The 26143-nt window shown below is 46.4% G+C and overlaps 2 protein-coding genes across 2 annotated transcripts in view; one reads left to right on the plus strand and one right to left on the minus strand.

The window, feature by feature from the left end:
• The window catches only part of LOC144754222 (E3 ubiquitin-protein ligase TRIM39-like), a 111459-nt gene extending 94886 nt beyond the window's left edge, over positions 1 to 16573 (minus strand). Inside the window, exon 1 of the mRNA XM_078641809.1 lies at positions 16054 to 16573. Coding sequence (XP_078497935.1) covers positions 16054 to 16470 — 417 coding nt within the window. The 5' untranslated portion in view covers positions 16471 to 16573. The remainder of the gene's footprint in view (positions 1 to 16053) is intronic.
• A 1630-nt stretch (positions 16574 to 18203) lies between these two features.
• Positions 18204 to 26143, plus strand: part of LOC144754226 (E3 ubiquitin-protein ligase TRIM39-like) — a 97944-nt gene continuing 90004 nt past the window's right edge. Inside the window, exon 1 of the mRNA XM_078641816.1 lies at positions 18204 to 18608. Within this exon, the coding sequence (XP_078497942.1) occupies positions 18204 to 18608 (405 nt within the window). The remainder of the gene's footprint in view (positions 18609 to 26143) is intronic.

The following is a 26143-nucleotide window of genomic DNA, read 5'->3' on the forward strand; positions in this document are numbered from 1 at the left end:
GTAATTATACCACACACAAACAGTAGTATAAACTGTCTGAACTTGCAGTATCTCACTAAACATCAACATACTTTATCCCTGCAGGAGACAGTGCATATGCTGTGCGGGTCTACATCCTCACACTCTACCTCAATCCAAACACAGCTGCTGAGCGGAGGTAAAACACTGCCCACAGAGCCACAAGAGCCACCATTGAGAGGACCTTTGGAATCCTCAAAAGCAGTTTCCGGTGCAGCCATAAGAGTGGAGGTACCCTACAGTACAGCCCGGAGACGTGTTGCAAGATTGTGGTGGCCTGCACAATGCTACACAACATCGCTACCAAGAAGGGCACCCCAGTGGGTCTGACAGATTCAGACACATCAGATGAGGAGGATCTAGCTCCCCAACGCAGACGTGCAGGTGGAGCCGGGGCAGCTTCCGGGCGCTTGAGACGTGATGACATCACACAGAACTACTTCTAGGTGAGAAAATAGACCACAATGACCAATGTTGATGAAAAGAAAATAGGTTTATTTCCTTAACTGCAGGATGTGAAAAGTCACACAGTGTGACTGTAACTTTTTAAGTAGCACATGTATTTGTCCTCACAGTGCCATCATGATAGTGAGTTAGGTAGTCCTCATAGCATGTGTTGTCTCAGAACATGCCATTGATGCATGCCGCCCCTTTACCTCTGGCGTGCACGCCCTGATGCCTCTCCTTCAGCCTGTGCACTTGCCTCGCTGTTGTCATCCACAGCTATGCCCTGACGCCCACTCCTACGCCTTTCAGCAGGAATAGGTGGAGTCGGTGTGCTCCTGCTGGATTGCCCATCTGTGTCCAGGCTCCCTGGTGTTCCTATTCCCCCAGTGACAACAGCCCGCAGTTGGTCTAGTGCATGTGTCACCTGCACCAAGCCCCTGGCAACGTCCTGGCAGCAGTGTGCCATCTCATGTTGCATGCTTATGCTTCTCCGTGCTAGCATGGATATTGCTGTGGATTGCCGGCTGACAGCCCTAGTGAACTGGTCCAGGCGGGTGAGTAGCCGATGTTGTTCCCTGCGCAGGGCCTGCCTATCCCTTCTGTTTTCCCTCAGATTTGCCTCCGAAGCTTGTGCAATTGCTGTCACCCCAAGTCTTAGCTCAGACATGTGGCGGTTGTGTTGTGCTAGCTGGCGCTGGATTGACATAATTCCTTTACTTTGCAGGCGCTGCACACGCAACATGTTACCCTCCAGCCCTGCAAATACCGAGTCTGTACCCAAGGAGGCATTGCTGGTGTTTGCCCGTGCCCTCTGTCTTTCACCACTGCCAGTTGTGTTTGGTGCGCAGGATTGTGTTGTGCCCTGCCTTGGGTTTTGTGTTTCTGCAGCCTGTGTGTCTTCTTCAACATCCGTAGACTCGGATGCCATTGGTGTTAGTGCAGGAACAATTCTGCGCCGTTTGGTTGGTGCTGATGGTGTGTCCTATGTGGCAACCTGCCTCTTCTGCCCTGCCCGCTCCTCATCTGTTGCTGTCTCCCCCACTGCAGCCACTGTGTGCTGTGTTGTAGGTCCAGCTGCAAAAAAAAACAGCACACATAAGTTGTGTCATTTTTTTTTCCCATTACAATAAAGCTCGATACTACAAATGACATGACTCCTTGTCTATTTTGCACATTGCTAGCATGACTGTTCCCTATGTACCTTTTGTATCCAAGTTACAGTGCATAGGACTACATTTCCCATAATGCAATACTGGGTGACCCTCAAAAAATGGACCGGATTCCTATTCATGCATGGGTATTTTGGGGCATGAGTGGGATGGGTATGTTTTGGGGATATTGGCATGCATCTTACCTTCTCTGGTGTCTCTGTTGTCAGAGCTGTCAAGGTCAGCCACGCCCGTCACTGCCTCAGGTATGAGTGTGCCCTCCACCAACTCCTCCAGGGGCGTCGGATCTGGTGCAGTGGAGGTCCCACCTCCAGTTGCCTTTGCCTCTGCCAATCTGGTGGCCACACTCTCCTTTGATTTCTGCCTCATGTCGTACCACCTCTTCCTTAAGTCCTCGGTGGTACGGTGGGTTACGCCTATGGCATTTACCTTCTCTTGGATGTCAGTCCATATTTTTCTCTTCCTGGCCTCAGGAACATGGAGTGAGGCTTTCCCAAACAGGAGGTCATGTTGCCTCACTACCTCCTCAGTCAATACCTCAAGCTCCCTCTCTCAGAACGTTTGCTTCCTCTTCCTGCTGTGTTCCACAGGCTGCTTGTCCCCACCCTGGGATTCCATTTCAGCTATTAGTTGCAGAGACAAAAACACATTCCCTCCTCACTGTCTCTCAGGCAGCAACTGACTCAGGAACAGGTGCAGGCAATCGGGTGCAGCATGGGCAGTCACACTTCCTGGTTGTGGTGTCATAATTCTGCACCTGAATTGCTTTTTCCCGTTTTTGCGATTCTTTATTAGCGAATTCGCTAATAAAGAATCGCTATTTGAGTAATCGCACAATGATTCTGCGACTATTTGGTAATCGCTATTTAATAGCGATTTTTTATCTACATCCCGTTTTGCGATTCTGAAAGTGCGATTCACAGAAAATCGCATTTTCAGAATCGCAAAAATGGATTTACCTACATATGCTCCTTAGTGATTTATACCTATATAAGGGCATGAATATGGAAATTTACAATAGTGTCCTAAAATGGTTTACAACAATACAAGAAACATATCTTCAGAGAAAAAGCTTTTTCTTCCGCAGCCAATTGAACCGTGCAAAAAAGAAAATCGACCCAGGGAGCTCTTTACCATTGTTAAACGTCTACCCTTGTCTTCACCCCCTCATGTTATAATCGCCACTAATGAATGTTGTGAAGAAATTGCTGGCTTCTTCTCTGACAAAGTCACCAAAATTGAGCAATCCTTCTTACAAGTCTCCAAACTTCCCACCATCCTCATCACCCACATCAACCCACCTCCGCTCATGGCAGCTCAACCTCCAGATCCCATTATTGATCAAACTACCCCTAAAAGGTACTAACGGCCACCTTAGTCACTCCAAACTGAAAAATAACGCCAACTGAGCTGACTTCAAACCCTTGACTGAAACGGAAGTCTTCAATATAATCATAAATTTAAAGCCATCAGCACACACCATGGACCCCGTCCCATCGACAATGGTCAAGAATCTCAACCACATCATTGCCCCGTTCTGGACTCTAATCATCAACTCTTCTCTCACCACGGACTGTGTACCGAACTGTCTTCAACTAGGACAAATCATTCCCATTCCCAAAAATCCCAGGGCTGATCCTATTGTTCTCAACAACCTGAGACCTATCTCCAATCGCCAGTTCCTAGCCAAAACGTTGGAAAAATGTGTCTTACAACAACTTAATCATCATATACGGAAATTCACCCTCCTCGACATCATCCAATCCAGGTTCAGGAAAGGCTGTAGTACTGACACTTCCATGCTCAATATATCTGATGACATCCACAGATCCTTAGATGAGGGAGACGCTTGCTTACTTACACTACTTGACCAATCAGCAGCTTTCGATACCGTTAATCACCCAACCCTACTTGAATCACTGATGTTTTACTTTGGTATCAATTACACAGTCTTAAAATGGTTCACATCCCACCTACAACACCGTTCACAACAAATCAAAATCAATTTAGGTCTATCAAAACCCACACAGGTCACCCTTATTGTGCCGCAGGGCTCAATTCGCTCCCCCTCCTTTTTTAAACTGTTCATGGAACCCCTTACGGTCATCTTGAAGCAATCAGGGGTCAAATATCACCTATATGCTGATGACACTCAACTTTACTACAAAATCAAATCACCCAGTGACATTTGACATCTCAACGTCACACTGAACAAGATGCAATCTTGGTTTACTCTAATCACTTAAAACTAAACCCCAACAAAACAGAAATAATTCAATACTCCCCCAAAAGCAACCACTTTCCGATCCACGAATGGCTCAGAGACCTGAACACTTGAAATTGCTCTCTCATTTTATGCAAATCCACAAACTCCCTTTGCTTCTTCCTGGACAACAACATGTCAATAAAGGAGCACATCAAAACGTTGGCCAAAGGAGCGCTTTATGCATTAAAACACCTCAAGAAAATTAAACCATTCATTCCCGCCGATGATTTCAAGATTGTGGTGCAATTTCTGGTCCTCTCCAAACTGCACTATGGCAAGCCATTCTCACTGGGACGCCAAAAACTCACCTTGCCCCACTTAGATCAGTTCTAAACATGGCAGCCTGGCTCATTACTGATCTCAAATGGTTTGAACATATCACTCCTTCCCTGAAGAACCTCAACTGGATTCCCATAGAAGGAAGATCTATTTACAAGACTGCTTGTATCATCCACAAAGCGCTTCACTCACATGCACCCAACTATATAGAAAACAAGCTTACTAAAGCAGGAATTTCTAGATCCTTGAGAAGCTCCAATGCACTTTTGCTCCTAACTCCCAATCTAAAAAAACACATCTACAAAGTCTTGCTCTTTTTCTGGAAATGCACCCAGCATATGGAACTCTCTGCCTAGTGATCTGCGATTCAACCCTCCTCTTCTTGCTTCAAAAGACACCTGAAACTTCTCCTCCTCAACAAATACTTTCATTCTTAGACTACTGATCTTAGTTATTATCTTGTGCACAGGACTAGACACTATATCATCGTCGGCTGTTTGTTTGTTTCTTTGTTTGCTTATGATGTCTATTGATCCTCTCAAATTGTTCTCTTGTTTTAGTTTTGTTATCGTGCTTTGATTTGTACTATTATCTATTGAGTCTTGCTTCATATGTTATCACATTTGTGATTTACTATATTCGTTCACGATAATGTAAAGCGCTCAAATACCTTCGGGTCTAGCTAGCACTATATTAAACGTATAAGCAACTAATAAAAGTGAGTGTTAATGACAGTGTGTTTATTAAAAAAGGGGATATGTTAAGAAGGATGGCAGTAAGTTTGATAGATATTGTGTGGTAGATAAGGTTTGTGGTAGTGAGGTGAGAGTTTCTGGTACAACTTGGTGGAGTGTAGCAATGGTGGTTTAATCCTCACCAGGTTTGGGATTGGAGAACGTGAAGGAGAAGCATCTTAGTAATAGGTTGTGTTCGGAGAAAGTAAATGGGGCTAAACGAGAGGGTCAGGTGCAGCAAGTGGCTGAGGCGCCTGAAGTTTGTGAGTTGGAGAAGGCAGTTGTGGAACCTGGTGTGTGCAGCAGCAACCGTTTAAAACGTATTCCTTTGAGGCTCAGGCAATAAACAGGGGTTCATGATCTGATTGTCAATGATATTGTAAGTATGTTCCTGTCTGCTTCTTTATTTCTTTTTATGTAATTGGGAGAAGAAATGTGCATCACTGTTGGTATTTGGTCTTCTTGAAATTACTATTTTTGTTTTCATTTTTTGTTTATTTTGGTTTCTTAGGATGGTTCTTTATGTTGGGAGGGCTGGACTGTTTTATGCTACTGTTGTGTTTAAGGGGAAAAGTAAAATGTGGTGTCCTAGACATTCGTTTCTGGTTCTAGCCAGAACCAGAGCATGTAGAAATGTAGAGTTTTGTGTGGGATTCGATGTGTAGAGATTCTATGTCAGTTGCTGAGACGTGATAATGGTGTGTCATGCTTTGCGGGCGGTTCTGTATTACCAATAAACTTCACAGTGGTTTCTCACCTGGTGTGGACGTATTCCCGGCTGATTACAACACACTTACTGCTACTTGACATTGTGCACACTTTATGCCTAAATCATAGCAATATTTAGACTTGCCACTAAAGAAGAAACTTTGTCGTAGAGACATTATCAACCATTTAGAACAACACAGAACCAAGGCAAAATATCTAAACTAACAAGTTTTATAAGTGCAATAACATTATATGCAGCCCTGGCACAGCCACAATCCAAGTAGTCGACAACACCCTACTTCACAACTACAAGACTCTGACCTCCTGCCCTGGACCTCTCTGCAGCATTCGACACAGGCGACCAGCTGGCTCTGATCAACACTCTGAAAAACCCTATTGGCTTTTGAGACGCTGTCTTGAAATGGTTCACATCCTTCCTCACCAAACTGGCAACAGTTTATGCAAATAGGTTCTACCATATCACAAAAATGTAGTGCCTCCGGCAAGGTACCTTAGGGCTCCATACTTTCTCCCATCATCTTTAACCTCTACATGAGATCTCTCTGATCCATTCTTACTAACAGCAGCATCAAAATCCATCAATATGCAGATGATACCAACACTACCTTAAATATCCTCACCCAATGGCATTCTCATATTCTGCCCTTATCTCATTCAGTCTTGGATGTCAACTAAAGTATTAAAGTTAAACACTACAAAGACTAAATTCTTCGTGTAATCCACCAGCTCAGAACATCCACTGATTTAAGCCTGGGTCTCCAACTTAAACCTATCGGTCTTTACCCCACCTTCAACACAGACTTCTCATTAAAGCAACACATTGAATGAATGAAATGAAATGAAAAATGACACAAATATATTGTTCAGTTACTAAAAACTTACAATTAAAACAACATTATACAATTCTGCTTACATTTCATACATTATTAAGACCACATAATTAAAAGAAACTTTCCATCAATGTATAAAACCAAATACAAATAAAACCATCCTCATAATCCACAGTAAAGCAATTTCTTCTCCACTATTTCTATAAACTTCAAAAGTCTACCTGTGAATTGCAAGCTTTCTCCTTGTAAACTGGCTATGACTGCTTGTCGGCATGTTTGTATAATTTGACTATTAAAGTCCGACCTTAACAGCCTCCTACGTTCCTCTATTAGTGCAGGGCAGCTACAGATGATATGACAAATGTCTTCCCTCTTGTAATAACAGAGGTGACACACTTCTCACTACTCATCAATTTTCATGTAGGGGCGTCTCCAAGAAATTGGCTATTTCCAAATCGGAGATTCATCAGCTTCAGCTTTGCCCTTTGGCTATTTGAGTCTCCTAAATATCTTTGGGGTTTTAGCATACCGTACGAAGCAATAACTGTCCATGCATGGGAACTCTTTGCCAGTACCGCTTTATCCCATAAAGATGACAATTTTTTGCTGCACCCATTTATAACTTTATTAAAAGCCACCTGTGAAAGAGGTAAGGCCCATAGTTGTTCCGCATTGAACGTACCTATCGCCAGTTTGAAATATTCATGGGCCTGCTTGTGTTTATTATCACATATTGCCTCCCAAACCACTGTCATAAGCGAGGAATTATTATCCCTTCTAATTTTGTGGCAGAATTTTAAATCAGCTCCTAAGCTATTTAGGTTCTGTCGTTTAAGTCCGAACTCAAGTCGGATTTGTGCCGGTAAAGAATGTCGCGGATGATTAAACAGGTGTCGGTAGGTCCCTGTCACTAGCTTATCTATGGTGTTGTCAGCACAACCTCTTAATGTCTCTACTCCATATGCAAGAGTTGGCACATGTTTAACTGACATAATTTGTAATAGTTGGTTAAGGGGAAGCCCTTTTAAGTAATTCTGAAGTTTGGAAAATGCAGCAATTAATTAGTTGTTTCTTCTCTGTAGTGCAGCACACTGTTTTTTACCCGTGCCCCTAGCATCTATTATAACACCCAGATATCTATATTCAGTGACCGATTCTATTACAGTCCCCTCCATTCTCAATTTTGGTCTTACAGCCAACCCTCTAGTCACCAGCATTGTTTTTGTCTTTTTTAAGTTAATCTTTAGGCCATGAGTGGAGGCGTACTGTGCACTTTCATTAATTAATCTCTGTAGACCCACCTTGGTATAGCTTATTAAAACAATATCATCAGCATAAAGTAAAGGTGAAACATTAAAACCTGCAACAGTCGGAGAGTGAGAATTATTTTCACTAAGCCTTGATGAAATCCCAGCTAAATACAAGTTAAATAAGGTTGGCGCCAAAACACACCCATGCTTAAGCCCGTCCCTTATCACCATTTGTTTGGATAAAACTGTGCCTTGGCCCAACCTTACTCTCGTCCAAGTATTAGTATATAGCAATTGTATCGCTCTCAACAAACTCGGTGAGATTCCCATTTTCGTTAACTTGTTCCAAAGAATATTTCTGGGCACTGTGTCAAAAGCTGAGCAAAAATCAATAAAAAATAAGTAAAGGTTCATCTTACGGCTTCTGGCCATTTCCATTATAAGAACTAGCATTTGAATATTAATAATCGTCCCCATGCCTTTAATAAACCCTGTTTGGTTTTTTGGGAGTAAATTACTGGCAGCAACCCAGTCCGTGAGTTCTGTTAGCAGACACTTAGCAAAAAACATTGTTTCGCAATCCATTAAAGCTAGAAGTCTATAGTTAGGAGGATCCGAGACTTGACCAGCTTTGTAAATCGGAGCCAAAATTGAGCCCCTCCATTTGTCTAGGACTTCTTCCTTCCATAAAACATTATTGAACAAGTTTGACAAGTTCCTTGCCCAATATTGTGGATTTTCTTTAAATAGTGCTTGAGGGAGGCCATTTGGCCCTGGTGCACTACTCCGTCTGCTGGAACTTATAATTGTTTCCACTGTTGTCCACTGGATCATTTGCTGGGTGTTTTTCCTTTCATTATCATGGACCCTTGTATTTTCCACTGAATTTACTTCTGTTGGCTTTATCATATTTCGGGTGTAACCTGTCATTGATCCCAAATGCTTCTCCCGGACTTCTTCCGATATATTTGACATCAGTTGTTGTTGTTTCCCACCATTGGCTTGATTGACCAGTCTCCAAAATTCACGTGCATCTTTACGTTTTGCTGCATAATTAATTTTACACCAGAACAGATCAAGCTCAGTTTATGTTTGTATCCATACTTCTTTTTTATAGAGTGACCTCAGTTTTGGTAATATCGGTAACATGGTTGATTTCTAAGGACCCTCAGCGCATTGTTCAATTTCCTTTTCGCTATCTTAAGTTGAACAGTCATTTTTTTGGGAAAAGATGCAGCCGATGTTACCATGCCTTTTGAACGCACAGCATTTTTCTCCACTAGATTAGTTATGAACTGCTCCCAGAGGTTCAATGGGTTTTGATCTATTCTATTTAACTCTTCCTCCCACTCGTCTCTTGCATGCTGTTCGATCTTTTGTATATTATTTTCAGTCCAGTTTATCCTTCTATAGGTCAGACCCATGGGTTCCCCTAACTCATGGGCGCTTTGTTCGTGTCGGGTAATATGAAGATTGAGGCTGATCATTTGTGGTTGGTGATCACTTTCCAGTCTATTTCCCACATTATAGCTTATTATTGATTGGTATAATGGGAGAGACACTAAAGTGTAATCAATAACAGCTTTGGATTGCGCCGTAAAATGGGTCGCCTGAGCTGGGATGTCCAGATCCACTCAGCGATTCAAAACTCGAAGGCCATGATGCTCCAGGTTTATCACTGTATCTTTACCCATTTTGTCTATTCGTTGTTTAGTTGCATCAATTGCCTGGATATGCCAAATGAATGACAAAGAATAACAAGAACGCTTGATTCCAATGTCCTCTCTTCAAGAAGTTGTTTCTCCTGCATGATGACTTCAGAACAAACGTACAAGGCCTCTCCCATGGGGAAGAGGCAAGGCCCTGTTCAACTGTCTCCCCAATACAACCCTAGCATACAAACAGCTGTGCAGCTCATCAAGGGCTTGAAGAAATCCAACCTCCACATTAAGGGACCTAAACTGGCTCCCCCTTCCAGCCTAGATCATCATCAAGATCATTTGCATCACTTATAGAGCGCTCAAAAATAAGACCCCAGCAAACAAATAAACTATACATGTTCTAGGCTCAACATCAGACCAGGAGAGTGGATATCAACTTGATACAAATAATTGTTATAAGAAAAAACTAGAAGGCAAGCCTTCTTTGTTTATGCTTCCAGGATTGGCAAAGCTTCCCTTTTGACATGGCATCAGGTCCAATTGAGGAAAATGCTGAAGACCCATCTCTTCAATGAGCACTATCCCTGACTTGACAGCCCAACTTTGTTATGTTATGTTATGTTATTGGCTTTTTGTATAGCGTGTGAATCACCCGGGGGCATCTCAGCGCTTGTACCTGGGGGAGGACCTCTAGAGGGATGGAAAAGGTAGTTCTCAGGAGAGAAGTGACATTAGAACAAGAAGGTTTTCAGTTGTTTCCGGAAGGATTGGAGAGATGTTGAGTTCCGTAGCATCTCCGGTAACGAGTTCCAATATTTAGGGGCGACATGTGAGAAGGCCCTACCTCCCGTGCGACTCAGACGAATACGGGGGACCCTAAGGAGGGCCTGAGAGTTAGATCTGAGGTTATGACCTCAGACGTTGACCTTCCCCTAACAATTGTATTTTCCCAGGGGCCATCCCCTCGGTTTACACTCTGTATCCAGGCTCTAAGTAGTGCCTGTATATATTAAGACTGTCAGTACCAGTAACTGATGTCCAGATTGTAAATTCTAACCACACATATCCATATTGTTCTTAAATATGTTACATCTCGACACCCTTTGATTGACTTTATGATTTATAGGGCGCAGCGAAACATCCCTAAGGGGATCTCTTGGCGCCTGAGTAGCAGCCAACATATGAAAAAGCGATTCTTAGAACATCCAGGTTTTAAGCAGTTTCTTGAAGAGTGCCAGATTAGGACAGGCTTGGATCTCATCCAGGAGACTGTTCCAATGGACCGGGGGCTAGGTGAGAAAAAGCACAACCACCCATTTTAGCTTTCTTGATTCTCCGTGTGCAGAGGAATTTCCGGTAGCTCGATCTCAGATGACGCACGGGACTGTACAGCTCTAGTTTCTTCTTAAGGTAGGCAGGGCCCGTCCCCTGAAGAGATTTAAACACAGTACAAAGGAGCTTAAAGACTGATCTTTTCCTAATAGGAAGCCAATGCAGTTGACACAGTAGGGGTAATGACGGGGTACGTGCAGGTTTGTTGAGAGCAAGACGGGCTGCTGTATTTTGGACTACCTGCAACCTTGATAATTGATCTTCCCTAATTCTAACTAGTAGTGGGTTTCCATAGTCTAGTCTGCTGACCAGAAGCGCCTGTATAAGGGTTTTTCTGGCCATGAGGGGAATCCAAGAGAAGATTTTTCTCAACAATCGCATTATTCCGAAGCAGGTGCCCGAGATAGGTGTCACATGCTCCTCCATGGAAAGTTTATCATCAATTATGATGCCCAAGTTCTTTGCCCGCCTTTTTGGTGTTGGAGCTTCCCCGAGTTCTACCGGCCACCATTCAGGGGTTCACAGCTCCTCAGCTTTACCAAACAACAAGATCTCAGTTTTATTGGAATTGGCCTGAAGGAAGTTCTTACTCATCCATGTGGCTATTTTTAGCAAACAGTTTTTGAACTTTGCTCTGGTCACTGCGGAGTCCGACTCTAAGGAGTCTATCACTTGAGTGTCGTCTGCATACGAGATCGTCTCGAACCCGCAGGATCTAATAATGGTGGCCAGCAGAGCCACATTGATATTGAACAAGGTAGGACTTAAAATTGATCCTTGAGGGACCCCCTTGTCCACTAAGGTGGTCTGAGACACAAAAGTGTCCAAATGGACACATTGTGTTCTGCCGGTCAGAAAACTTTGCTGCCATTTTAAGGCCATTCCTCTGACACAAATCTCTCGTAGCTTATCCAAAAGGATTACCTCAACTGAATAAGAATAACTGGACCTCGTCCTATACAGGGGCCAGCCACAAACATGGTCTGTTCATTTTAGGAGTTTTATATAGTGCAAACGTAACCCGAAGGTATCAGAGCGCTTTACATGAGCACCAGTTGAGTTACATAAGGAAACATTAATTTTTGTTAGGCAAAGGGATATTAAGTGATTTGCCCAGAATCACAGGATGTTGAGCGTCATTAGGCCACATCCTAGCCCCTCTCTGTGAAAGAACAGACAAACACATAAATTATCAGTCTAGGCCACATCCTAGCCCCTCTCTGTGAAAGAACAGACAAACACATAAATGATCACAGTCTAGGACAGAAAAAAGACACAGAAAGAGTGCAGACACCAACCCCAGTCAGGGTCTGCAACAGAGAACAGACAACCAAAACAAAAGATTGGGCACCAAACGTTTACACAGTCTGTGACAGAGAACAGTCACAGGAAGAGTGCAGGCACCAACCCCAGGCAGGGTCTGTCACAGAGAACAGTCACAGGAAGAGTGCAGACACCAACCCCAGGCAGGGTCTGTGACAGAGAACTGACAGACACAGCAAGAGAGCAACCTGCCTCATAAAGGGTCTGTGACTGAAAAAACAGACAGCCGGTGCGAGAGAGCAGACATGAGCCCCATACATGGTTTTCCACAGAGAACAGTCACATCAAGACAATCGGTACCAACCTCATACAGGGTCTGTGAATAAGAACAGACAGCAGACACCATTAGAGTAGAAGACATAAAATAGGAAGCAAGAGAGAGAGTGTAGACATCAAGTGCTTTCATGGCTGTAACAGAGCAGGTTCCAGACATTTACAAGGTCTGAAGCAGGAATCAGACACAAGCCTTACGGATCAGAAACAGAAAACAGGCAACACACTCTTAAAGGGTCTGTGACAAGAAACCAGCCAGGACGAGACAGAAGACACCACAGGGTCCGCAGCAGGAAACAAGCACCAACCTCATGCAGGGCTGCAGCTGGGAACAGGCAGGATTAGTGAGAGAGCAGGCAACATGCTGATGCAGAGTCTGCAACAAGGAACAGGCAGCCAGGAGAGCAGGCACTGACCCCAAGCAAGGAGTACGACAGCAGTCAGATTGAGACCGTGAACAGTAGGGTCAAAGGTTTCGGCGCAGTGTCCATGTCACAACCTGCTTCCGTTTTACTATCCTGGCCCGGGATATCTTCTCGTGCAGGAGACCCGGACCGCGAGACCCCTGACAAGAGCCTTACATCTGGTGTGTTGCTCTCCAGCAGAGTACAGGATTGATGTCCACCCAGAGAAGTTTGGCTTTTAACTCGAGTGGGTCCCCTTCATGACCAGCCATGATGAGTATAGTAGTGGGGTAGATGTTGCCTCAAACTCAGATTGGAGAGTGACTGACCCTACCTTCTGACTCTGTGTAGTTTGTCATCTCTGGGCTCCATCTGTATGTTTGTGCAGCATACATGTTGTGACACAGATGTGTACAGTGCTGTATTACAATTAAAAGGGCCTCACGGTGCTGTCAGGCTCAGGCACCTTCAGGCCCAGGTCTATAGGATGCAGGGCTTGGGACCATGTGAGGTGAGGTTGCCATGTGCAGCGATGGGGGGCTCGGTGTGTGTGAAGCACTTTCTGTTGTAGCCTGAATCAGATTCTTAGTTGTAGTCAGCGCCTACAGCCCCCCTTCTCTTTGTAGCCTCCCCACCATTCCCTGCTCCTCACACCCCCCACTGCCCCCACCCTCCATTGGAATGTTTTTAAGGCCAAGTGCAACGTTTGCCTTGAATATCTACCCCGATGGAAGGGGGGATTGTGTGTGGTTCACTCTCAAGTTCACTGGTTCCCTCCAAAGGTCTGGGGCTAACTATGAATCTTATTGGACAGTTGGATTGGAGCGAACTATCTTAGGACAGGATATAAACTGCCCCTTCTAACTTTATGGAGCTCTGCACAGCACTGAAGAGAACGCTGAAGACCAGAGACGGGAATGATGGCCGTCTCCCTTCTACCGGAGGCGCTCGACCCCAGGACCGAGGAAGGACCTCTACTGAAGAGAACGCTGAAGACCAGAGGGTGGAATGATGGCCGTCTCCCTTCTACAGGACGGTACAAAAGAGGGTGGTGATGGACGGAGCATCTGAACCAATCAAACACTCACACCCAGTCAACAGATCAGGGTTTGATCCATCACCGTTCTTTGGCCCACTCTGCCACCCCAGTTCAGACAACAGGAGGCACTGGACCACCAGGACCCACAGTACCGAGGAAGGACCTCTACTGAAGAGAACGCTGAAGACCAGAGACGGGAATGATGGCCGTCTCCCTTCTACAGGAGGCGCTAGACCTCCAGGACCGGGGCAGGAACTCTGTAGCTTCTGAGGAAGGACCCAGGAGGTGGACTGCCTTAGAGGAGAGGACTTGTCTCGATCACCCCGAGCCCAGTCCTGTGCTCAGCATCTTAAAGTGAGGAGGTCTGAGACTCTGAGCTTCCCAAGACCAGGAGCCTGTGTTCGCAGCCCAGCCAGACAGGCATTCATCCTGTGGGGGGTCCCCAAAGCCGGCGAGCTTCATGCAGCCACAGCTACAGGAGATCTTTACTCTGTGCCCAATGACGATGTAAGTCTAGCGCCTGGAGCCTGCACTTCCCTTTGTGTCTGTTGAACTAAAACCTGCACACGTCATGACCTGGTCAGCGAAAGTGCCCTGCATTGCTGCACCTCCTCTGCTGTGTTTGATGACCGTGTGAGTGAGTGTGCTACACCCAGCACTGTCACATCAAGTCTTCTGACACCTACAACTCACACTACAGTGCCACACGGATCTTTTGAGTATAGCGCAAGGTACCAAAACACCCACACATGTACCTTCTGATCTTCTGCAGCCACCTCTGTGCACGGCCTACGATCCCAGCGCTTTAGCAGACACACTGTGCTATTTTGCAGTTTCCTAAATAGGCCTCTCAGAGTGTATTCACTCATGATCCTACGGAGATGGTCCAAGCCCCCTTACCCAGCCGCACGGCTAAAAATCTTGGAGTGAGGTGGGACAATAGCCTGTCCTTTACCTCGCATATTCAACAAGTCGCCGGCTGTTGCTTGAGTAAGCTGAGGAACCTCCGTAAGATCCTAAGACTCCTCCCGGAGAGTTGCCGGAAAACTGTAATCCATGCCACTGTTACATCTAGGCTGGATACGCCAACGGACTCTACCTGGGCCTACCAAAATACCTGACCCATATACTTCAGGGGGTCCAAAATGCGGCTGCGAGACTGCTGCTGCGAATCCCGTTCAAGCAGTCAGTCTCTCCGCATCTGCGATCACTGCACTGGCTTCCAGTTGCCAGCAGAATCAAATTTAAGGCCCTCACGCTGGCTTTCAGATCTCTGTTTGGCATCTGCCCGGAGTACCTGAAATGCCGACTCCCGAGATACGCGCGCGTGCTGCGCTCCAACTGCCGCGTTCAATTGGTTGTCCAACGTACTAGAAAGGCTCGATTAGGAGGCCGAACTTTTTCGGCAAATGTTACAACATTATGGAACGCCCTACCCCCAGCAATCCAGCAAGCCCCCTCCGAACTATGCTTCAAGAAGCTACTAAAGACGTGGCTCTTCACTCAACCTCGCTGAACTCTCTCACTTCTTCCCCCCAGGTCACCTGTGTTCTCCTAGCGCCGGGACACCTCTTAGCGAGGTAGCTGTTCGCACTTTACAAAATGCTGTATTATTATCCCTAAACACCAGCAAAAATACCTTGTCATGTTCAGCAGATTCTCTAAGGACACTTAACACCCCTAAATATACCTTGTATCCTCTTTAAGACTTAACGAGTGCATGCACTTATGAATCGTGAACGCCAACACATATACCCTGTGCGGATCTTACAGAAGGTTACCACTAGTGAGTCGCAAGCATCTACACACATACCTTGTGTTCCCCTCTTCCTCTGTGGAACTTAGTGTCTTCACTTGTGACTCGTGAACTCCCACATACACTCCTCGCCCAGACTTCTATTTTGGGCCCACAGGTGCATTTATGATCCATAAACATCCTCACACATACCTAGAGCTCTTTAGCAGCCTCCTCTATGGACTCTCAGTGTGTCTTGTGATTCCCTGAACACCCACAGACATACCCTGTTCTCTTCTACACAAGTAGGATGACCCGGTGGACTCCATGCCACCGGGACACAACATTTCCATTTACAGGCTATTTGATGACATCTTACTGCATTCTGGGAGTTGTAGTCTTCGTTCACTTTACTGGACCCTGTTGCTTCAACACACCAGATAATACAAATTATATGTAAAACGCAAAATCCAGGAATGGAAAAGTGGTGCCCCAGTGACATGGAGCAATCTGGCCACCTTAATAAAAGGGTGACTTGTGATCTCTGAACGACCACAGACGTACCTTGTGCTCCTCTGCAGCCTCTTCTACAGGACTTGCTGAGTGAGTTTTATGCTCCTTGGACTCCCGGCAGACCCAGCATAGCATCCTCTGATCCTCTGCACAGAACAGCAGCTGTGCCTGGTTATGTTTCTCACACAGATTCTCCTCCGGGGGCCTCACGGGGGGCAGGTGAAGCTGTTTTGCAATTTCCACCATGTTCCCCAGTTGCCTGTTTGGTCTGAGGTTTTTCCCAGGAGAAACATGTCTGCACTGTGGACAGGGGAAGTTTTCATCTCTTCCCTCCCAGGTCAGAGTGATGCAGGAGCGGCAGAAGTTGTGTCCACAATCAATCATCATCACTGGGTCAATAAAATATTCTAAACAGATGGAACACGTGGCCTCTTCCTGGAGATTCCCGAGCTGAGCTGCTGCCGCCATGATTCAGAAATGCAGGAAGGAAGTAAAAGTACTCTTCAGTTTCCCTCTCTCTGTGCGTCTGGCCCTCTCTGTGTGCAGTGGGTGTGTCTGCAGTGGGTGTGTCTGTGCGTCTTCCCCCCTCTGTGTGCAGTGGGTGTGTCTGTGCGTCCGTCCCTCTCTGTGTGCAGTGGGTGTGTCTGCAGTGGGTGTGTCTGTGCGTCTTCCCCCCTCTGTGTGCAGTGGGTGTGTCTGTGCGTCCGTCCCTCTCTGTGTGCAGTGGGTGTGTCTGCAGTGGGTGTGTCTGTGCGTCTTCCCCCCTCTGTGTGCAGTGGGTGTGTCTGTGCGTCCGTCCCTCTCTGTGTGCAGTGGGTGTGTCTGTGCGTCTGTCCCCCTCTGTGTGCAGTGGGTGTGTCTGTGCGTCTTCCCCCCTCTGTCTGCAGTGGGTGTGTCTGTGCGTCCGTCCCTCTCTGTGTGCAGTGGGTGTGTCTGCAGTGGGTGTGTCTGTGCGTCTTCCCCCCTCTGTGTGCAGTGGGTGTGTCTGTGCGTCCGTCCCTCTCTGTGTGCAGTGGGTGTGTCTGTGCGTCCGTCCCTCTCTGTGTGCAGTGGGTGTGTCTGTGCGTCTTCCCCCCTCTGTGTGCAGTGGGTGTGTCTGTGCGTCCGTCCCTCTCTGTGTGCAGTGGGTGTGTCTGTGCGTCTGTCCCCCTCTGTGTGCAGTTGGTGTGTCTTTGCGTCTGCCCCTCTCTGTGTGCAGTGGGTGTGTCTGTGCGTCTTCCCCCCTCTGTGTGCAGTGGGTGTGTCTGTGCGTCTTCCCCCCTCTGTGTGCAGTGGGTGTGTCTGTGCGTCCGTCCCTCTCTGTGTGCAGTGGGTGTGTCTGTGCGTCTGTCCCCCTCTGTGTGCAGTTGGTGTGTCTTTGCGTCTGCCCCTCTCTGTGTGCAGTGGGTGTGTCTGTGCGTCTTCCCCCCTCTGTGTGAAGTGGGTGTGTCTTTGCGTCTGTCCTCATTTCATTCCGGAAAATACATGCAACAAAACACGGCTTGGCAGTGTGTGTGCACACAGTCTCTGCGTTAAGGGGGACTTGTCCTGTAACAATTCTTACAATGTGCAGGACGCAAATGAACTCAGTAAAAATGTTTGTTTCCTAAAAAAACAGTAGGGTTTCTTTCTCCTGGACTTTTTCTTCCACTTTTCCTTTTAGCTCCTCATTGTCACTGCTTTACCCGCATTACAGTGTTATTTATTATGTTTTTTCTTCCTTCGGGCTGAATTTTCTTCTTTTATCCTTAGCCCCTTGTGCCTATTTCCTTAATTTTCAGTCCACTCGTTCATTTTTTTATTCGACATTTTCTTATTCTGCTCGTGTATTTTCCCTTTGTTAATGTTTATCTTAAAGTCTTCCTCCTTCGTTTTCTGTTTCTAGCAATTGAGAACACAACTTTAAGCAATAAATTACAGGCGTGTTTGAGAGGTTATACACATTTCCAGCATCAGCCAATGGGAGCCAGTAGGCTGTCAACCAATCCTCGCCTGGGCTATCTCAGCAGCAACCAGTGGAAACAAGCATTCTGTCGACCAATCGGAGTCTGCGCTGTCCTCTGCAGCAACCAATGAAAACAAGCATTCTGTCGACCAATGCGAGTCTGCAGTGTCCTCAGCAACAACCAATGGAAACAAGCAGGCTGCCAGCAAATCAGAGTCTGCCCCAAACTTTAAAGGAAGAGAACCGAACTTTATTGGAATTTTTGCATTTCTGAATCATGGCGGCAGCAGCTCAGCTCGGGAGCCTCAAGGAAGAGGCCACTTGTTCCGTTTGTTTGGAATACTTTAAGGATCCGGTGATGATCGATTGTGGACACAACTTCTGCCGCTCCTGCATCACTCAGAGCTGGGAGGGAAGAGATGGAAACTTCCCCTGTCCAGAATGCAGAGCAGCATCTGCTGAGAAAAACCTCCGACACAACAGGCAATTGGGGAACATGGTGGAAATGTTAAAACAGCTTCACCCGTCCCCAGAGAAGCCCCAGGGGGAGAATCTATGTGAAAAACATGAAGAGAACCCGAGCCTGTTTTGTGCAGAGGATCAGAGGATGAAATGTTTGGTCTGCTGTGAGCATAAAACACACTCAGCAAGTGCTGAAGAGGAGGCTGCAGAGAAGTGCAAGGTATCTCTGTGGACATTCAGGGAGTGCAAAGTCAAAATATGAGGAACCAGCAGGGGAGAATAAGGGGGGAGAACAAGGGGGGGACTTGGGTGGGGGAGGGGTGTGTGTTTTTTTTCTATAAACACAAGTGAAGAGCACAAGGTGTGTCTGTGGAAATTTATAGGTCACTTGGTGAGCCACATCAAGGGGCAGCCGTAGAGCAGCTGTGTGTGCAGATGCTTCGAGGTCACCCTGTGTGTCCCATTGAAGAGGCTGCAGCAGAGCACAAGGAATGTTTGTGCATTTCGACGGGTCACACGGCACCGTTTAGGTTCATATAGCAGGTCTGCTGGCGGGCATTATGTATGTGTGTCGATGTTTACTTCTCATAATGCACCCTCTGGTCCAGAAGAGAAACCTGTAAACGCTATACTCCGGATTCAGTGTGGCGGTGCAGTGTGTAGTACATGAGCTCAAACATTCGGTGTCAGAAGACTTAATGCAACAATGCAGGGTGTCGCACATGGGCTGCTGTGGTCATCAGACACACCTTAAGAGGTGCAGCAATGCAAGGTGTGGCGCGCGCACACAGTCATAGGGTCTGGCAATCAGCAGAACGGATGCAGTATTTCAGAGTGTGACACACAAGCTCACATGGTCATGGTGCACAGCAGAAGAGGTGCAGACATTTAGGGTGTAGCACACTGGCTTACATTGTCCTCAGACACAGCAGAAGATGTAGCACAGAGGCTCATGTGGTCATCGAGCAAGACCAATGAGGTGCAGCAACACAGGTTTTGGCCCACGCAGTCATATGGTTTCGGTACACAGCAGAAGAGGTGCAGTGATGAATGTGCACAGGTTCACTTGGTCCTTGGTGACGGCAGCAGATGTGTAGCAATGCAGGGTGCAGCACAGCAGCTCAGATGCATCAGAAGTGTTGCAGGCGAAGAGATGCAGCAATGCACTGTCTAGCACACAGGCTCAAGTGCTCATCGGTGCACCTGACTCACCAGCAATGGAGGGTTCTTCAGACACAAAAGGCAGTACAGGGTCCAGGCGCGGCAGACTTGGATCTTCTGAATTGGGCCCAGAGTCGAGTTGTCCTGTAGTATTTTCTGCCAGAAGTATGCTGACTTTGGGGACCCTTCCCAAAATAAATTAAACGTCAGGCTGGGCACTGATTACAGACTCCTCGCCTTGGAAAGCTCAGAGTCTCTGACATTCTTACTTCAAGTTGCTGCACACTGAACTTGGGGTCTGGGAGTTCAGCGAAAGTCCTCCTCGCAAGCAGTCCATCTCCTGTGGCCTTCAGTGGCAGGATTGAGTTTCTTCTTCAGTCCTTGGGGTCTAGCACTTACCCGTTAAGATACAGCGAAGATTCTTTTTTTGGTTGTTTTTTGTTGCAGAGTTTTATATAGCGCGAACTAGACCCGAACCGAATCAGGTATCAGAGCGCTTTACATATTTTTCCAGTTAAGTTACATTTTTACATTTTCCAGTTACTTTCATTTTTAGGCTTTTTTTCTTTTTTTTCTTGTCTCTGTCCTTTGACTTTCTCGTCAACGGTGTGCAGAACTCCTTAGAGTTAAGAGTAGCACCTATATATGTGCAGGAGACCATTCATATTTGAACCCAGATGTTTGGAGGGAGCAAGTGGAATTTATAGTGAACCACAAATGATCTCTCCTTCCATCAGGATAGATATTCACGCTAAAATGTTGTTCTTGGCCCTAAAACATTTTATGGAGAGGGGGTAAATGGAGGAGCAGTGAATGCCATGTGCAAAGAGAAGAAAGTCATTAGTCACTGACTACAAGTAAGAATCTGAAACACTCTACAAAACAAGGGTATCCTACTCTTCCTGTTCTCAGCCTGACTGCTGATTTCCTGCCATAGACCCTGCTTGGGTTTAGTGCTTGCTCTCCTGACTTGGCTTTTTGTGGACTCTGCCTCTGCATGTTTCCATGCATGGCGGATGGTTGACTGCGTCAGCATGTGTAACGCAGGGCTGGGTACAGGGCTTAGTCCACGGGCAAACCTTGTGCCCAAACCCTTGTTTCTGGTCCAGGGAGGACCTGGCTTGGCAGTTCGGGCTGGACTGTTCCCATGAGGCACAGGTCTAAACTGGGGTGGCATAGTGAGCAAAAGAATGATGGATTTAACCCATATCTCTTGACCGGGGGTGAATGTTTTGATTTGTTCCTTACACCATCCATCATTTGTGTCTTTTGCAAACCCTGCGTGTGACCAGACCTGTGCACAGTGGTCTTCCATGTGCCTCATGAGGTTGGCGACAGGGCCTGGCCACTTCACACGGCCATTGACCAACCATTCATTTTATGGGGTTAGCTGCAGGGACTGGCAGACCCCCCCCCCCCATTACCTCTACTAGTAACTCAGCCATTACCTCCTTTATCCTTCATAGCCCTCAACCATTACCTCCTTTACTGCTACCTCCTCCATAACAATAACAAATGCCTGAACTCCCTTTATTGCTGCAGCCTCTGAACTCTAAACACTGCCTACCTCATTCTTTACCTGTCCCTAAACCTTAAAAAATCCTAAACCCCCCCCCTTACCGCTATTCACTCCTGACCATGTGTGGGTTAGCTCCTGCTTTCTTGTGTATTTCTGTTCTCTTTGGCAGACCCTATATAGATCTGGCTCCTGCTCTCTTGTGGATTTCTGTTCTCTGTGGCAGACCCTGTATAGATTTGCTTCCTGCTCTCTTGTTGTCTGTTCTCTGTGGCAGACCCTGTATAGATCTGGCCCCCAGTCTCTCACTGTCTGTTTTCTGTTGCAGACCCTGTATAGATCTGGCTCCAGCTCTCTCGCTGTCTGTTCTCTGGGGCAGACCCTGTATAGTTCTGGCTCCAGCTCTCTTTCCGTCTGCTCCATGTGGCAGACCCTGTAGATCTGGCTAGTGTTCTCTTATTGTCTGTTCTCTATGGCAGACCCTGTATAGATCTGGCTCCAGCTCTCTCGCTGTCTGTTCTCTGGGGCAGACCCTGTATAGTTCTGGCTCCAGCTCTCTAGTTGTCTGTTCTGTCTTTTTTAAAATTTATTTTCTTCTTGCAATTTATTGTCTCCAATCTGGTGATAGCCAAGCTCCTGGTCTAACGTTGTTCCCTAAACTAGTTTGTTTGCCAGGTAAGCTGGCGTCATGTTCTTGAGTGCATTAGAACTGATGCAGTTGGTCTTGAATTTGACTTAGGCGGGGAGGAGGAACCAGTGTAGGTCTTTTAATGTGGAGGTGATAACGATTCAATTTCTTCAAGGCCTTGGTGGGCCGTGCTACTTCGTGTATGTTACCTTTAATAGGTGCTGGTTTTGGATTGGGTAGACAATTGAGAAGGGTCTTGGCTCCATCCACATGTGAGAGGACTCGAACGGTTGTTCTGAAGTCATCTTCCAACTTCACTTTTTTCAAGATAGACTAGAAACCCAGCTTTCTTGGTCATGTTTGCAATGTGTTCCTTGAGTGACGCACAGGATTTGATTCTGTGTATATCGTTGGGTGAGGTTATCTTTAGGTAACGCCGAGTGTCCTCTGCATACTGAAGGACCTTGAAGCTGCTGTCTGTAAGGATGGATCTGAGAGATCCCACGTAGAGGTAAAAAAATATGGGGGAGCCCAGAGGTACTCTGCAGGTGACATGGAATTTCTGTGATCTTGTGGGACCTAGTTACATGAACTTGCACCACTTGGTGGGGTAGGATGTGAACCATTTCAAGATATTGACTGAAAATCCCATGCAAGTTACTCACAATATTGATCATAGTTGGATGTTTTTTTGGGGGTTATATTTTATAACCTTTACTTATTTAAAGTTGAATATTTTACAAGAACATGCTATGGGTAGGCACAAGATTGTCGCATGCGTGCCACCCATTACGATACAGGATAAGCAAACAAAGCGAGAGTAAAGGAGGGCTTATTAATAATTAAAATTGGACTAGATTAGGGAAGATGGTACACGTATGTGGTACAGGGTAAGTGCATAGATGTCATCTTCCACCTGTTGTAGGAGAGGTGTGATCACATCCTCGATGTGAGGGTAAACTAGGTGCAGTGCGTTTACCTTCCTATGCAGTGAGAGTGGGCACTGTAAAGGGTAGTTGCAGGGCGAGGGACAGGGTGGGGTAAAAGAGCGCTTGAATCCTGGCAAGTGTCTGGAAGCCTCTAGTAGCACATACAGTACCCATGAGCCTGCAGGTGCCTGTTCAGGTCAGTATAGTAGGAGCTCAGTGCCTCGGTCAGTGAGAGTGTGGCGCAGGCTGGGGGAGAGTGCGGGAAGTAGATTCCAACACTTCAGTAATGAAAGGACTCCAGACCTCCTCATAGATATGTAATTGGTCATTCAAAGTTGAAGTGATTTTCTCGTATCCCCCTATGCGATCTAGTTCAAGGAGCCATTCTTTCTACGGGGGAGGGAGGACTGCCTACAATGACATAATATGGAGAGTTTGTCCGTCGCGACTGACGTGGCTCGCCATCTGAGGTCATGAGAGATCGTGCCAGGGAGGTCTGAAAAATCATGGGGAAAAGCAAGATGTGCTGAAGGAGTAATCCGGATGCTATTTTACTGTTGTAGGTACCCCCAAACTTGAGACCAGTATGGGGCCCTTCTGGGGCGTTCTTGCCATTGAGGAGGAGGGCTTTGTCATCTACTTGGAGTGTGGTTGTCTCAGTGATGCAGTCTGGCCTGAAGACAGTGTTTGTTTTGTGGAAGTTTACTCTAGCTTAAGTGCTTCTATAACTGTTCCCTTCAAAGATTTCCTCTACAAATGGAAGGTAATAATAGGGCGGACGTTGGTGAGGTCTACTGGATCCCGGGATGGTTTCTTTAGCAAGGGAAAGATCTGATCTGCCCTAAGAGTGTTTGTGAGCTTTCCTTGAGTGAGGAAAATGTGTGGTGGAAGGGGGTAGGAGTTCTCCTTTGATCCTTTGAGCAGATGATGGATGAAGGAAAGAAGGTTGATTAGAATTATTGGATAATATGCGGTAATCGATTGAAGCCATTCTATTTGGTGGTGAGGAAATGGATGATGGTTGGAAGGCGTGGAAGTGATAACAATGTTCCATCTGATTTTGTCAGATGGTGTTGACTGATGCAGGGACTGTGAGTTCTGGGAGAGGGTTGGTTGAATGTCTGACAGGCTTGAAGAGAGCTTTGCTTCTCTTGGTTCCCTCACTGATGGTGGCTTTGTAATAAATGATTTTGCTGTTATGATGAAGCCTCTGCAGGTAGAGTTAGTGTTTTCATTCAGATGAGGTCATCCAGTAGTTTGAACATCGCCTGTTTTCGTATGGCGCACTTGTTTTCATCAAGGTCTGACATCTGTGGTGGTCTAAAGTGTTCTACAATATTTTCCGGATGGGTGTCTTTGATAAAATGGAAGGTTATTTTTCCTCTTTTCAGTTGTGGTTGATGCTGAGGTGTACAATATTGAATGGTGAAGGGGGTGGCAAGGTGCTCAGTGCAGTCGAGGTCTGTAGGAGTCCAGCAGCAGATATGAGGAGATGCTGATCGAATGAGTTCTTGTGTGTGGTCTTTGGACGAGGGAGTGAACCAGGCTTTAGTGATCCTAGGTTGTGATGGATGAAGACATCCGTGATGACTGAAGGGGGTATAACTGCACAGTGTGAATTGATGAGCATCAACTGAGTATGAGGTTATGATACAAACCCAGCCTGAACGGTTTGATTACGAAATTCACATAGTGTACCTTATTTCATGATTAGAGTCCCCAATGGTCTCTGCTTATTATTGGTATGGCGGTACAAAAGGGAGTGGTGATGGACGGAGCATCTGAACCAATCAAACACTCACACCCAGTCAACAGATCTGGGTTTAATCCATCACCGTTCTTTAGCCCACTCTGCCACCCCAGTTCAGACATGGCCATATACAAATCAGTCCGACCCTGTGCCTCATGGGAACAGTCCAGCCCGAACTGCCAAGCCATATTATTGGTATGGCAGCATAAATGATTATTTCCCTTCTAAAAACCTGTTAGATTAGCTGCTTTCACTTTTTTAAAAATGTATTGATTTTATAACCAAATTTCCAACAATACACTAACATACCAGACACTGCCTTATGTTACTGTATCAGCCTCCACTAGTCTCCCATCTCTGAGACATTCCAGTGTGGCAACTTTTCCTTGTTTCCCCTCCAGGCAGATGATGCACTACAGCTGTAGGTCCAGTTTGCCTCCAGCCTGGCTCACTTATAGTGCTTGACTAGTTCACGTTAAAACCAAATCCTGCTTGTGGAAGCGACCATCACCCACCCAAGTCTATGAGCCGCGTGGTCTTGGTCCTGACACGTTGGGGCCTCAGCTCCATCACACACCCCAGTCTATGAGCCGCGTGGTCTTGGTCCTGACACGTTGGGGCCTCAGCTCCATCACACACCCCAGTCTATGAGCCGCGTGGTCTTGGTCCTGACACGTTGGGGCCTCCGCTCCATCAGCCTCCCGCATTGCTCGAGTCGTTGTAGCTCATCTAGCTGTAGCTGTGTCACAGGTCATGGGGAGATGCACGGAGTTTTACGAGTAGTAGTACTAGCGAGACAAACCTGATTCTTGCAGGTAGTTGCTTGGTTTATCCTAAAAGGACAGTTTCAGAGGTTGGGGTTACTTGTACGTCTTTCATTGCAGACATCAAAGATCTTCACCAAATATACTGCAATTTGGGAACAGTGTCAGCCAAGGTGGAGGAAATCTGCATTCGGTGCAGAGCAGCGTACAGTTGGGTATAGCCGCTGCACCATTTTTGTCTTGTTTAAGTGGGGTTCTATAGGCTTGATGCAAACATTTAAAGTGAAGTAGTCTTAGTGGACCATTTGTGAGTTTGTTTAAAGCAATAGAGCCGTTCTTGCTCAGAGATTGTGTGGCCCAGGGTTGTTTCCCATTTAGCTTTAGCGGTTGGGACCATCGACGATGCGTTTGCTGGGTGTTGTAGCGTATAATTTACTTGTCAAGTGAGCATTGGCTTTGTACGTTAAGAGTAATAAGAGTGCCTGCAAGCTCTTGTTTTCTGTGGAAAGAATGAGTAGTTGCTTTACAAATGGCTTCCATGTGTATGTAGGTTTATTTCACTGCCAGTGTAGGTTGTTTCCGTCCGTCGACGGTAGCCAAGTCTATATAGGTGCAATCGGGGAATACATCTCCTATCTTAGTTATCCCCCCCCTTATTCTGTTGAGGGTCTGCCTGTCAGCGGTGAGTGAGTAAAGCGGGTGGTGGGTCGGTTACTGTTCTGGGTCATATAGCTCAGGGTAGGCTGAGTGTTTTTTGATGTCCTTCCAGGCCAGTCATGCACTCTTGACTGAGTTCATTTCAGTACGCCCACGTCGAGGTGCCCTTCTAATCAGAACACTCCAGGGTATTGATGTGCTGTGTCTCACTCAATTGCTAAGTGGGCCATATATGGCAGTGGTGCATCCAGTGGTGTGTGTTGTGCCTGTGCACAGTACAGCTCAAAGTCTGGTGCTGCTAATCCCCCATGTCATACGGCAAATTGAGTGTTTGTCAGTTTATTCTGGGC

This window comes from Lissotriton helveticus, chromosome 5_1 (genome assembly GCF_964261635.1).
Source record: "Lissotriton helveticus chromosome 5_1, aLisHel1.1, whole genome shotgun sequence".
Lineage (NCBI taxonomy): Eukaryota > Metazoa > Chordata > Amphibia > Caudata > Salamandridae > Lissotriton > Lissotriton helveticus.